The following is a 15248-nucleotide window of genomic DNA, read 5'->3' as shown; positions in this document are numbered from 1 at the left end:
TGTGCCACGGCCGGTTGTGGTGAAAGGAGGGAGAGAGAGGAAAGACAGAGGTGAGGTAGAGACGGAAGAGTTCAGTCGGGATGGTTCTAAATCGGTCAGGATATTTTTATAGGAAGAGAATACCATTTATACAAGTGGTAGCATGAATTGTTGCAAATTATACTGATATCAGTTGAAAACACTACTAATAATAGCCTCGAAACTGGACCAGGATCCTGCAGCCCAGGAGTCACGGTATCTGACTTTTTTCCGCATGTCTTTCCTAAAGCAACCCTCACGTTTATCCGGGGCCAATTTAGAGTGTCCAAATAACCCAAATCAATCAATTTTATTTATATAGCCCAACATTACAAGCACAATTTGCCTCGAAGGGCTTTATAGTCTGTACAGCAAGTGACACCCTCTGTCCTTAGACCCTCACATCAGGGAAGGAAAAACTCCACGAAAATCCCTCTCCCGGGACCGACAGACGTGCAGTCAATGGGGAGCAATGGGGGTTGGGTACCTTGCTCAGAGGTACCCCAGCCCTTGACCTGTCGGGATTCGAACCAGCACCACTCCAGTTGCAAGCCAATTAACAGGGAGGTTATTATTAATAATAATACTCATTATTATCGGGATATACTGCAGCCCCAGATTCAAGGGCACCTTCAGAATTATCAGACTGGCCAACATTTCATTCATGCAACACAGAATGTCTCTCCCAACTTCAGGTCAGTTCTGCTCTGCAGAGTTAGCCCCCACACTGCAATCCATCCATGTCAAAGAATCTCACTGCCATTCTTTTCATCTTGGCGAGCTGAACGCTGTCAGCGGCTGAATGTATGTCACACAAATAAAGACGGATGACGGATTATGACAGAGAGGATTGACAAACTGTCACGTCGCAGAGCCGCTGCTGCTGTTGCTGCTGTTGTGTTGGTTTTAGTTGGTGCAGAATTATTTTAGACACAGTCAGATCCTTGTCGATACGCTGAGAACTTTTGCCCCAAAAAAATAAAATAAAATAAAATGTTGTGCACTGGGTACGAAGCCCAATGTGCTGCAGCAACAGGCAGATCAATACGACACTGGTCTACTGAGCCAGATACACAGCAAAATACAGGATACGGTATGAATCACAACAAATGTGGATCCTCTTATCATTAGCAGCACTCACACTGCAACACAAAAACTCGATTTTGGTCAACGTTCAAAGAGTATTTTTTGCAAGAAATCCCCATCCCTACATAGAATATAGAAATATGGGAATCCACAGGCAACAAATTCGACAATATCTTGTTTATTTGACATACTTTGTCACTTTTGCGATATATCATTCAATCTCCGTGGATTTAAAGTGCGCAGTGAACTCTTATGCTTTGAAACTGGCAGTGACACGAAATGTCCGGAGCTCTTTAGATTATGGTTCCATGGAATCAGACACATCTGTACAGCCAGATTAAACACATTGTTTTGTCCAACTTTATCTGTAAAGCACTTTGAAAACCACCTCAGTGAACTAGAGTGCTTTACGAAACAATAAATAACAGATGTAAAAGCTTACACGAGGCAATGAAATACATATAAAAAAACCCTGAATAAAATAAATTAAAAGACATAAAAACAGCCGTACAATAAAAAAAATACATTGAAATAAAATAACGTCAATGACTTAAAGAGTGTCAAAGGCTAAGGTTTGCGTTTGACGAAGAGACAGGGAAGAGGCCTGTCTAATGTCACTCCACTGTTTAGGAACCGCAACAGCAAAAGTACGACCTCCTCTGAGCTCACATTTTCATTTTGGCAGACGGAAGTGACCAGGTAGATGTGTGAGGGTGTAGCAGCTCTTAAAGGGACTTAAAAATGAGCGGAGGGAGGCTAAAAGACAGGTGGCAGCATTTTGCACCACCTGAAGACGAGCGACAGACGACCCACTAACACCCCACATATGGCGCATTTCCACCGGCTCTACTCACCTCGCCTCACCACGGCACGGTTTAAGTAGCGTTTCCACTAGCCTAGTACCTGGTACCAGGTACTATTTTTAGAACCTGCTCAGGCGAGGTTCCAAGCGTGCTTGAAAGCAGGTACTATGCGATGATTGGTCAGACTGCCGGCCGCTGAGTCCCGGCACAGGAAGAGACCTCCCACACACAAATCAAGCCGAACAGCGCCAAACTGTAGATCACTTAAAACTACTTAACAATCCTAACAACGTGGGTTAATCTCCAACAACTACCAGGGAAATATATATTTTACATATATATTTATTTAACAGGAGTCTTTTAAAGTGGAGTGGTGTATTTAGGGACAGCGCCGCTGATCGCGAGCCACAGACCGCTGCAGTCTGTGCAGTAGGAGGCTGTACTCCGGAGACGTGTGGACAGAAATCAAGCCGAACAGTGCCGAATTGTAGATAAATTAACAATCCTAAAAACGTGGGTTAATCTCCAACAACTACAGAAGTGTGGTGTAAAGTCACTAGTCACTCGTGTGTGTGTGGGTGGGTGTGTGTCGCGTATAAAAGGAAGTCACCACATAAAACAAGTCACCGCAGTTTCACTCAGCCGTGCAGTGATGACTCCGCCCACATTAAGTAGGTACTTTTTTGTAGTGGAGATGCAACCTAATTGTGTTGTGCCGAGGCGAGTAGAGCCGGTGGAAATGCGCCAATAGAGTGCATTACAGAGTAAAGCTAAAAAGTAAGTCAGAGCTGCCTCTAAATGCAGCTTCAATTGACTTACTTTTGGCCAGCTGCCTCAACTGAATCTGTTTTTACAAGAGCCCTGAGATCCGTGATCTTGGCTTAATATATAGGGCGCCAAGGGACCCAGATCTACAGGGGCCGAGCCAGCATGTTTATCTGGGCCCCGTTAAGGTTATATTTGGGTGTGCTTCCATCTTGGTATGGTTCAGTCTTGGGTCTGGCTTGCGTTTCGACTGAGAACAGTACCTTTACTTGGTGTGGTGTGTCTGACAGCTGTGTAGCATGACGATATATCGTAACTAACGTGACACAACAACACAATGGATAACAACAGAGGGCACAGATCTTTTTTTTCCCTGCTTGGTTTGTGGCCATTTGTCTCAACAAGACGTCAAACTTTGTACAAAAACAGAACCAAACCATTCCAACCAAGCAGGTTTGTCTGTGATTTCCATTGTGGCCATACTTTTGCCCACTTCTTAGTACAATTTACAGGTTACCTGGCTACTAAAGGCCCTGGTATACTTCCGCACATGCCGCAAATTGCGCCATCATCGTGCACTTTGGTGGATTTTGGAGCACATCGTAAAGAGCACACTGGGTGCACAGGTAGGTGGCGTATTAAGCCCCGCTCACCAAGCAGAAAAACCAATTAGACAACAGAAGAAGTAGTCGCCAAGGATAGTCATCTGAGCCTCGACCTGGCAACCCTCAAACCGGTTGTCACTCCGACTGCCAGATAAGCCTTTCAGCTGTGAGCCACTTGAACCAGACGTGTCTGAGGGGAGCTGTAGCATTGTTCTCCTCTTCTTTGGTAGGAACGCGTCCTATTCCCTGCGTCCAGACCTGACTTGTACTGCCACCCGATGGTGAAGTGAGATACTACAGGACCCTAACGCCCGAGTATACCAGGGTCCACGACTACATACGCCGAAGTAAACAGGCTTAAGTGGGCAAATTATGCAGGTAACCATATGGTTTCAGTACAATGGAGCCCACATAGGAAGCACATGTGGGCTAACATGAGTGCGGCCACCATGGAGACCACAGGCAAACCCACTTGGAAGCCATATTGTCAGCCTAAATATAACCCTAATGGAGCCCACATGGACATGCTGGTGGGATAGTCACATGGGTGCCACCAGAGGCCATCACTCAGACAGTCACACTTAGCAATGCTCTGATGGAATAATGTGCTCCTTCTTTTCAGAGGCACACAAATCTGACAATCATTGGTGGAATGAAACGCTGGCGCTTCCTGAGCAGTTAGATATCCAATCGGGAGAAGCATGCAGTCAGTACTTGGACATTCTGTCCCATCACTGAGGACGGTTGTTACAACCAAACCTCCACCTCTGCTGAACACATGCTCATTTTAAATGGGGCCAGTGCCACGGCAGATAACACAGCAGCACACACACACACACACACCTGCCCATCCTGCTGCTCCAACAGCCAGTCAATGTAATCAATGATGAGTCTCAGTGAGGTTTCAGGAGGATGGAAACTTCCACAGCATCCTGACACTGATTAATAGAGTGAGCGAGGAAAAAACCAGCACAGGGACAGAACCCTGACATGGAGGGGATGATAAGAACATTATTACTGCGGCCACTGCATCCAAGTTACTCACAACCAATTACGCTCAACAGTTCGGCTCCACAAGCTCTTGTTTCTCAATCACAGATTACTTCACTTCCTGCATCCCAAGGGCACGTGGAGAAAGTGTTTAATTGGAAAAAAAACACCAACAAAAAACAATTTGTCGGTGTGATTAATGCGGGAATCCTGTTTTTTTTCCAGCTTATGATTAATAACAAAGTCACAGTACAACACAGTAACCAGTGTACTTGTGCATACGCTTCAAGAGAAAATGGGGATAATTCTATTTTCACTCTCTAAAGCCTTTTCAATTAAAAAAGGAAAGGCTGATAAGACACTAAAACATGCACAAGTGTTTTTTAAACTCAAGCAGCAATAATTGGTTTTCCACAATTACTCAAGTTGCAAGTGCTTTGTGGACAAACATAAGGGAACGAACATACAAAGAGTTCAACTACCAATCCAAGTCAATGAATATAAGAGCTAAACTGTATTTGTGGCACTGATGTCATATTATAGCCTGGAAAGAGCGTAGTTACCAGTGGAGGTTGATCAAAATGCCTCTGTACACAACTGGATAAGCCGAAAATCAATCAGACCAATGAGCCGAATGACAGAGTGACGGAAACGTGTCTCGTTGTAGTTTCCTTGTAATTTGCCAGTGGAGGAAAATGAGAATCTTAAAATGGAAGCAACAGCCGAATCCAAAGACAGCTGCTCTTCAGTGACTGCGATGTTGGGGGGTATATACGATGTTATCACGTTAATCCTGATTCTAAAAAAAAAAAACATATTTGTGATTGGATATCTTGTTTATGAGATTCTGAAGTTTGGCCAAAGTGGCGTAAAATTTTGGCCCGACTGAGTTTTGTCACGGTTGTGTCGCCATGGGTTAGGGTCCAAGTAATACACCAAAAACTTCCATCCGGAATGGGAGGAGGACCTTTTTCTTCATGTCGTCATATTCGAAGTGCGATCGTGGGGGGGGGGGGGGGGGGGTCGTTATTTCAGAGAGGGGGAAGTGGAGTGGCACGTTCGCACAGTTCACGTACGACACTGACTTCCCTCCAAAAAGCGACCTGAGAAAGAGGAATGTGAAGGAACTGAAATCAGAGTTGTCCGGACAGCAGGCATTTTTCACAAAGGCAACCCTGGCGGATTCCATTCAGTGCAAGTCATCAGAGTAAGGTAATGACCAAAAATGCACTGGCTTGTATTGTGCCATAAGGGTTCATGCAGTTATGCAAGGTACACCAACATAAGGTATACTCAGTATATATATATATATATATATATATATATATGTATATATACTGAGTATACCTTAATATATGTATATATATATATATATATATATAAGATATACTCAGTATACATATATATATATATATGTATACATACTGAGTATACCTTATATATATGTATGTATATATATATAAATAAATAATTATATGTTTAGCATTTTTTATGTAGATTAAGTTAGATCATTTTGACTTGGTCATTTTAAAAGTAGCTCCCAAGCTAAAAAAGCGTGGGCTCTGTGAAGTAGAAGAAGTGGCCTGAACAGTATCGTGAACCACCCGTGTATCAATCATTTATTCGTTTTACAAAATTTAACGAAGAATGAAAAGAAAACCAGACAATGAATTATTAATTTGATTTTCAAAATAAAATAAAAAGGAAAACGGACATGAGCGAGACAAGGTTGTCTGAATCTGAATATTTAAAAATGAAAAAGGTGATCACCGACGACTTTTCTAACGCCCGTCTTCTGACAACCTTCTTGAATGTGTGAAAACTGTGCCAAAGCGTGTGCTGACTGACCTCCCTGCCTGTAACCGGTCATCAGAATGAAAGCGCACACAAAAAATCAATTCAACCACAGGCTACGATCAAATTATTCTCTCAAAGTGCGATCGCCAATCTGTCCCCGGTGATTTCTACTGTAATCAGAACACGACGGCGGCAGCAGCTCGCATCCAACTGCGACGAGAGCCGGAGACAAAAGGAAAGCGCTAAGTGAGACAAATTATGTGTTGGCTCGTGGGTGCGTGTCACAGGCTGAGGGGAAATTGAGCATTGGGCAGAGTCCGCAGTGATTCTCAGCATAACTGAATGATACATGGCTTTAATTTGACAGCAGTTTCTATAAAGACCTCAGGGGGAGGAAAGACAGCACTCCCACAAGTAAATGGATCGAGGAGACGCTTCAAATGTCAGCTCACTCCCCCCCCCCCCCACTCGTCAAAAAAAAATTAAGCCATTCATTATTTGCTTGTCTCTCTTCCTCCTTTCATCTTCACTGTACCACCTGTCTCTGATGGGACTAAATCGGCAAAATCACATTGCAGACTTATCTTCAATGTGACAAATCTCACATCGGTGAGAATTTTTCAAGCCATTTATTGGTGAAAACAACCGCCTTCCATTCACCTTCCAAACCATATTTAAACATGCAGGGCACTATAATTGCAGATCTAAACAAGCCCATGGAGAAGCTCCACCATAAAGTCCCCAGCTAACCTCAGTCTGAAGGTCACTGCGACTGTTGGCGGGGAAATCAGCTGAAACGATCCCCCATGGATAAGGTTTTTTTCTCAATCAAAAACAAAATAACATGATCACGACCTAGTTTGATGATGTCTGGAAGCAACTAGAAATCATGAGGATTGTTTTCACCACTATTGCAAATGGAAATCCATCAACCCGTCTCAAAAGAGACAGTTAAGCAGATAACATCATTAAAAGGTGACCAAAATGAATTGTTTTACGGCTTTGTCGACTTGCCTTGTTGTTTTTAGATGTTTATGTACTTTTCTTCCATTGTGAATCAGAATTGTCATAATATAAGCTCTGTACTATGATAGTGACGGTTTCAGAATAGATAATGACGAAGAGTAGGAGAGGAAACAACGGTTCAAGGACACTGTCACTGTTTTGGGGACGCACTGTTGTTTCACAGACTGAAGATGCCAGTCATATTATTGGCCCATATTCAAAGGCCTGACGCCCACACCAGGCTCCACGTGCGCGATGACAGTATTGATGTGGGGTGCGTCTGCATCGCTGTCATCTCCAGCGATGGACGCCGTCCTAACAGCTGACAGGCGAGCACTTCCAAGTGGAGATGAGTCATTTTTTTTAAATGCGGGGGTGCTGCTGCCACAGTGATTGCAGGCTCGTGACTGCACACGACGACGGCAACGACGACACAGGATTGGCTCACACCCCCATGTGTTCTCTCTCCAAATCAATGAGTTTCACTAGGATGAGCATTTAGATGGATGGGAAACAGTTTACATAAACAACAGCCTGGATAAAATCAAACTCACCAGCAGAAAGGAAAAATAATCTCTGCCTACATTTTTCTAAAAAAATAAACAGCAATGACGGGATCTGGTCATATTATTGCTCTGACGGCACAGAGACCATGAGCATTATAGCTTGCTAGATAGCCAAGCCTGCTAATTGTACTGTTAATGGAAATATTATGTCCCATTTGTTTCACTTGAAGTCAGTTGTACACAAAAGTACTGCGACGCTGTTTGTGCGTGGAAAAATACCATGACAAAAGTTGTTATCAAGTGCTATTGCTAACAATGGCTAAAAATGGCTCGATAGATAGATAGATAGATAGATAGATTGATAGATAGATATTAATAGCTAGTTAACTAGCTAGCTTAACAGATTAATCGTTATTAACAGCTGGTGAGCTAGCGTGACATTAATAGCGTAGCTTTTTAATATCTGTATAGATATGTAGCACCTAGCTAACTCGTCTAATTTTTAAACAAATGGTCTAATGGTTAGGATTCCTGGTTTTGACCAAGGTGGCCTGGGTTCCGGTATGGGAATGACTGCTTATGTAAAACAGAGGAGAACTGGGCTACAAATCCCAACGTAGTACCTTAACTCCATTACTCCCCGGGTGCCCAGTTTGGCTGGTGTTTGCAGTTTATCATGGGACGTATTCTTGTGACTAATAACTTAGTCGAATTTCGTTGAAAGAATATGAAAAATATGAATAATAAAAATATCCAGAAAGGCCTTTGAATAAATGGTTTGAATACATGGAGATGAATTAAATATAAATGTGAAAACATTAAATAGCAATTTTATTTTTATTACTCTTTCTGCTTTCCTTCCTGATCAGATTTAGAATAAATATTGTGTGATTGCGATACATTTGTGAAAGTATAAGAATCCTGTCAATGTTAGCGCCTCCACACGAGTTGTTATTTAGGTCAAATTCAGATCAAATAAAGTAGAATTTCAAGCATACTCACCCAGACCCTTTGGCGTGATTCCACTGCCGTCTGCAGGGTTTACAGCCCAGTAGTAGTATTTGAGTGAATGCATGAGCTGAAGCACTGTGCCCACACGGCGAATGGCGTTATAGATGGTTGCCGTGCCGATGAATTCAGCGGACAGGTACGTGTAGAGAGAGAGCTGAATCTGTAGAGAGGGAGAGAGAGAGAGAGAGCATGTACAGTACATAAATTAATATTATCAACTGCACAATAGTGGCACCACACTTGTTAACTATATTACGCACCACAGCTGATTTTCTCTTCAGAGACACAGGACATAGTTTTTCCAGTGAGGGGGCAGCAAGTTGGTTTGCCAATGAACTCTGTTAAATATTGACATTTTAGACATTTCCTACACTAAATGTTAGATTAACATGCGTTTTCAGGGATTTTTTAAGTATTTTTAACTGATCTACAGTTCGCTTTGATTCTTCTGTCTAACGTGGCGCTCATGACTCTTCTAGTGACGACACTCTCAAAGCAATCAGTGGCCGGCAGTCTGTTGACGTCACATTTTTAGTATCGGCTCAGCTCGCTTGCAACATCGTCAGAGCAGGTATTAAAAAAACACCAGGTACTATCACTGATGGAAAAGCAGTCGAGCCGAGTCGTGCTAGAACTGTATAATGGAGAAGCACCATTATTGTGGAGGATTGGCTACTCTTATCTTTGCAGTCAGTGACCCTATATTACTCATATTTCACACCGCGGCTCCTCCACTCTGTTCCTAGCTGACGATTAATAATTAGCAGCAGACCTGACAAGAACCACGGTGTCGTCGTTCCCCCTCCCCCACATGTCGTAAATTATAAGACATAAATGAGTCAAAGGCGACACAAATGTGGGTGTAACGTGACGTGCCGGGGTTTGTGGCTGCAGACAAGTGAACGTCACAAAAGCAAGTGGTATTTGTCTGCTTGGACAAGGTCGGGCGAGAGCTCGGGTATAATTGATGCACGTTTCACATGCACATCGTTCACACAGCTGGTTCCTGGCGTGAGAAGAAAATGTGTCTCTGTGACACGTCCTGAGGGAAGAAGGAGCCAGCGTAGCTTTCTCTCTCTCGCTCTCTGCTCTGATGTAGAAGTGCTCTAACTTAATACTGCATTAAGTCAGTTTTTTTCTTTTTTTTTTCACGCCTCTTCTTCCTCTACGCTCCTCTTTTGGATGAGTGTCGAAAAGAAAGCCTCCGAACACTTTTGCATTCATCTCATTTATTCATAGTTTGGCCCCAAAAGCGACATTCCTGAGGCAAATGTATTTGCCAGACACACACACACGCACACGCACAATGCTTCTTTAATATCCCTCATCCTGTTTCTTCATGGGTCATTATTTAAGAGGAAAACTTTATGTTAAGGACAGAAAAGTTGGAAGTGGGCAATGAACTGTGGTATAATTTAATAGATTATAAATGTGAGAATATCTGATGTGCGTGTGTGTGTGCGCGCTGCGTTCCATTAACGTCAAACCTCGGATGTCAGAGCTGGGAGTGACGTCACCTCGAGGCATCGTTGTTTAGTGTTTTGTCTAGAGCTGAAACAATGACTTGATGAATCGATTATTACTTTTTTTAACAATTAAGTTACTACAGATTACACATTTTTGTTGTCAGGAACTTAATAACGTTGCCGAAAATGTATTTTCTCATGGTAAAGTGAACTTTTTTGATGTGTTTTTTCAGTTCATACATCACTTTTTATTGCAAATTCTTGACATAACCTTCCAATTTATCTTGGCTTGGGACCGACACTAGACGGATAGTGTGTGTTTTTATTTATTTAATATACTGGATATAATTGTAGACTAAAGACACAGACCACTAAAGGATAAAAAAAGGTCCTTCTATTAGACGTTCGTCTACTTAAGCAAAGGTCACACGCGAGGACACGTGTCCCTCATGTGTCCCTGTTGTCCCTCCATGGGCTGAGTTACCTGCAGGGGAGCTTACCTTGGCAGGAGTGTGGATCCAGATGGCCGCGTTGAACAGGACATGGTCGCACAGCTGCTTCAGCAGGGGCGCGCCGTGTGTCAGGCCGTCCAGATACTTCGCAAAAGACAGGAACTGCTCCAGCACGGACCTGGAGATGTGTGCGCGCGACGACTGCAGGAGGAGCAGAATCGTGTGTTAAAAGAAATTAAAACTCTCATTTATGAAACTGTAAAAAAATAAAGCGGTTAATACAAGATTCTTAAATGTTGCATGTGTCTGTAAAAATATGCATAAAAGAGAAAAAATGTTTAAATGAAAGGCTTTTTATACACCTCTAACTCTCATTTTTACGACTCCTGCTCTGTGGTTTAAATGGATAATTTGGAATTTCTGTGAGGCAGGATTTAGGATTAGGGATTTTAGCCAATGAATGTCGGGCAGCTAATAACAGGAAGACCTGCTTATGTCTACAATGTCTTGAGAATGTGTTTGTTGTGTGTTCTTCTCACCGCTCACTCTCCCACACCAAAGTCCATAGAGAAAACCAGCAATCTCACGTCACACCAGCCAGGAGTTGTTGATCCACTGCTGCCTCCATCAGGCCGTACAAAATGTGCTATTTTGTGACTCTGGTGTTTGAAATCTAACTTTTCCAGATTTACCTCAGTGACACAAACTGACCACACGAGACAGCAGTAGACTAGCAGCTCCTGTGTCCCCTCCGGTTAGAAGCGCTGATTTTCTCTGGGGACTCAGGGAACCAGCAGTTTACAAAAGAACTGCCAGAAAAGGCTATGGTTTGGTGAGACAGTGACACGACGTATTTATTATAGTGCAAAAGTGCAAATTACAAACGCAATTAAGAGCAAGTGCAACGACATTAAGAGAAATCACAACATTAACTTAACCAGAAGAGACGGGACGAACGAGCCGGTACTTCCCATCACTTTAGCAGAGGCCGTCACTGATTGGATGCTTTGCCAATAACAAACGTATCCGTGCTGGTCGACATCCGTTTTTCATGCTCCTTTTTTGATTCTCGTTTACTTGTGTAAATAAGTCAATAAAGTTTATTTATATAGCACTTTTCACAAATATAAAATCACAAAGTGCTTTACAATTAAATAAATACAATACATGTAAACACAAAAACCAAACTCAGGGCCATAAAAACCCTTGTCTATCTAAAAGCCTGCTTGACTGAAAGAGTCTTTAGACAGAGGCAGCAGCGTGGTCCACAGTCTGGGAGCCGCTGCCTGAAAGACTCGATCCCCTCTGGTCCTAAAGGTTGTTTTAAGAACAACTAAAACTAAAAGTCTCTGACCTGAAGACCTCGGGGAGCAGAGTGAGCTTGTCCAAGTAAAGCTCTAAAAGTAAGGAAAAGGATTTTACTCTAAAATTAACGGGTAACCAGAGGACTCTTCATTCATTTCGGCCGAAAAAGATTTTCTCTGCCTCGTTTTCGCCAGCTCTGCCGCGATGAACATCTACAATAATGCTCTCACTGTTATCTTGATCTATGGGACCCGAGACTTCGCGAGACCTGCTGATTGTGAGGACTCCTTGGTCGGATTGGAGGCCCCGATCTTGCAAGGCTGTGTTTGCGCTAACAGACAGTAGGGGACAGTGGAGACAGCACCCCCCAATCTCCCCGAAAACAAGACAATTAACCATCAAGATGACTCTGACGCTGTTAAATTAGGGTTAAAAAGTTATCAGTTTGAACTCCCACTTCCCTCACTCAAAAATCCAGTGGTTAAACATTCTCTTAAAATCTGGGCCCAATTTAGGGAGTATTTTGGTCTTCACAGCTTTTCTCTCCAAAGTCCTGTTGCATCAAAGCACCTTTTCAGACCATCCTGCCAAGATTCTGCCTTTCAGGAATGGCACAGGAAAGGCATTGTAAGTTTTAAAGATTTCTTCATTGACAGCAGCCTGGCATCATTTCAGCAGTTGAAGAGTAAAAGTTCAGACTCCCCGAGTCCAATTTTTTCAGGTATCTTCAGGAAAAGACATTTTGTTCATTCTCAGAAGTCCACCTCGACAACATCAACAGACTTGACCATTGTTGACGCTGTCCATTCCATTGATCCACTTAAAAAGAGGCTGATTTCAGCTCTTTATGGCATGCTGTTGGATCTTAGGAGTGCCCCCACAGATAAGCTCAAAGCAGCATGGGAGGAGGACTTACTGTAGGGCGCTCTTTATCAGAGGATACCTGGGTGTCCGTGACTAGTACTCTGGCAGTGACAGGCGAAGGATTATTTTGTTTATTGTTTGATTGATATTCTTGTAATTCTTCTACCACCCTCCATCTTAATTTATACCCATTCACTTCATGTTTATTTGGGTACATACTGTACATTCATACTGTTATTGAAAACATTTCATCATCTTTTTCAAACATCTTGAATTAAAAAATCCTGCTTTAAGTGATTGAGTCTAAAAACACATGGTTCATAACGGATCTCGTCTGGCAACTGTTCTCTGCCCATGTGGTAACTCGGTGACGACAGGTGAGAAAAAAATGAAGGCACAGGGAGAAGCAAAGGTGTGGCATAAAACAGGCTCAGGAACAGATGGTGCGATACGAGGAAGTGTGAAAGCTGGCAGCGGGAAGTAAGTAAGAAAGAAAAAAAGGAAAGGAAAGAAAGAAAGAAGAAAGCAACGGCAGCTCACGGAGTCCTCGACTGTTAGTTTACAGCAGCTGTAGCCTGAAGACAGGCGAGTCACTGAGTGACAAAGTGGACTCATTTCTCAGCGAGGCAGCACTCTGGGGGGAAGGAGCTGGATCTGCGTCACAGAAACAGGTAAATACAGTGAAGACAGATGTGGAAAGACAGAGGAAGCAGCGGGGGAAGCGGAGGAGACGTCGTCGTCGTCTCGCGGTGTTTTGTCTTTAAGTGCCGTGTAGTTCAAAGACACACGTTCAGGTTTGTGCTGCAGGCGACGGAAGATCAGACGGTTCACAGGGTTTGGAAGAGAAAATACAAGACACGCTGTTTCTCCATGCTGTTTTTGTGTTCCCCCAGCAACTGAAGGGAAAACTGTACATTAGGATTTATCATCTGTGTCATTCATAGTGTTAAAATGAAAAAATAAACACTTCACTATGCAAACAAGGAAGAACAACGTCTTTTATGGTAAGTGAAGGCCAATGTAGTTCCCCGGTGTGCATGAAAAAGCCCAAGAAACCCACTCCCATGGAAGAGGATGAGGGCCAAATCTTTTTTATTCTCAGAAATCGGACATTTCTCTAAAATTTCTGAGACTTAAGGCAGAATTCTGACTAGTTTTTCCTCTAAACGCTGGCTTTCTTTTATTAAATATCTTTTAAAACAAACAGATAAATGACTATATATTTTATAAGCAAAGTAAAGTTCCTGTTACAAAGTAAAAGCACATATTTGGGGACACTTAACCCTGTGTTGGAGTGTGTGAACGGGTGAAAACTGTATGAGTAAAAGCGGCTCATCAAGACTTGAAAAGCTCTATATAAATCCAGACCATAATACTACCTCTCCTTCTTCTGATTGTATTTGGTAGTAACGAGTAACAAAGACAGTTAGAGGAAGTGTAATGGAGTAAAAGTAAAGAGGATGGGAATGTGAATTCACAGGGGCAGCCCGTGGCCAAGTGGAAAGGGAACTTGACTTGTAACCGGAAGGTCGCCGGTTCGCCCAATGCTACCCGGGCGCTACTCAGTGTGGCAGCCCACTGCTCCTAATTCTAGGATGGGTCAAAATGCAGAGGAATACTTTCCCTAAGGGGATTAATAAAATTAAAACTTTAACTTTATAGCGTCCGCTAGCTTAAATGCTAGCGCGTTAGCGATAAAGTCCGTTAGCTTAAATGCTAGCGCGTTAGCGATACCGCTAGCTTAAATGCTAACACGATAGCGATAAACCCGCTAGCTTAGCGATAAGGTCCGCTAGCTTAAATGCTAACGTGTTAGCGATAAAGTGCACTAGTAGGTGAAAACTGTAAAAGCGGCTCATGAAGACTAGAAAAGCTCTATATAAATACAGACCATAATAGATTTTATTTGGGAGAGTAACAAAGACAGTTAGAGGAAGTGTAGTGGAGTAAAAGTAAAGAGGACATGAATTTTGTACCTTTTCCAGCAGGTACCCAATCACCAAGAAGCCCTTTCCTCCCAGCATCTGCTCCTGCATGGCCACGGAGCTCTTGAGCAGCTCCAGTAGAAACACCAGGAGAGTGGCACTGTAAAAAAAAAGAAGAGAAAGAAAATAAAGGAAATAACAAGAGTGAGTTAGTTCTCTCACGTGGATATAAAATATAGCTCCATTCACTCTCTCTCTCTCTCTCTCTGCAGCAGTGAGAGGAGGAGATGGTGTAGTGAGTAAACAAAAAAAACAAGGTCATTTTCAGAGGATGACAGCAATCAGCTGGGAACTATCGCTCTCCTCTGTTATCCCTCTTCAGCTGAGGTGAGAGAGAGACGACGGCTCGCTTCTGCAGAGAGGTCGGGGGCTTGTGTCCAAAAGTCTGTGACCACTCTTGGGAAAATTATATGTGTCTATATGTCAGATACAGGGAGGGGAGGAGGGGTTCAAAGGCATGGAGCTTTCTCTTGTTGTCTTTTTTTCCCCTCTTCACACTCCCCGCGGCCTCTGCTGCAGCTCAACAATCACAGAGACAGTCCTTGCATGTTCCTGTGTGCAGTTATTGCACAAACACTGCGTGAAAACTC

At 43.0% G+C, this 15248-nt stretch overlaps 1 protein-coding gene across 2 annotated transcripts in view; it reads right to left on the bottom strand.

The window, feature by feature from the left end:
- The window catches only part of nbeab (neurobeachin b), a 306319-nt gene that overhangs the window by 210749 nt on the left and 80322 nt on the right, over positions 1 to 15248 (bottom strand). For both annotated transcript variants that reach the window (XM_058633432.1, XM_058633433.1), the window contains exons 11-13: positions 14650 to 14758; positions 10553 to 10705; positions 8578 to 8746 (exon numbers count right to left, since the gene is read on the bottom strand). In XM_058633432.1, the coding sequence (XP_058489415.1) occupies positions 8578 to 8746; positions 10553 to 10705; positions 14650 to 14758 (431 nt within the window). The remainder of the gene's footprint in view (positions 1 to 8577; positions 8747 to 10552; positions 10706 to 14649; positions 14759 to 15248) is intronic.

This window comes from Solea solea, chromosome 7 (assembly GCF_958295425.1).
Source record: "Solea solea chromosome 7, fSolSol10.1, whole genome shotgun sequence".
Classification (NCBI taxonomy): Eukaryota; Metazoa; Chordata; class Actinopteri; order Pleuronectiformes; family Soleidae; genus Solea; species Solea solea.
Note: the sequence above shows the minus strand (reverse complement) of the source record. Positions and strands in the feature narration are given on the sequence as shown.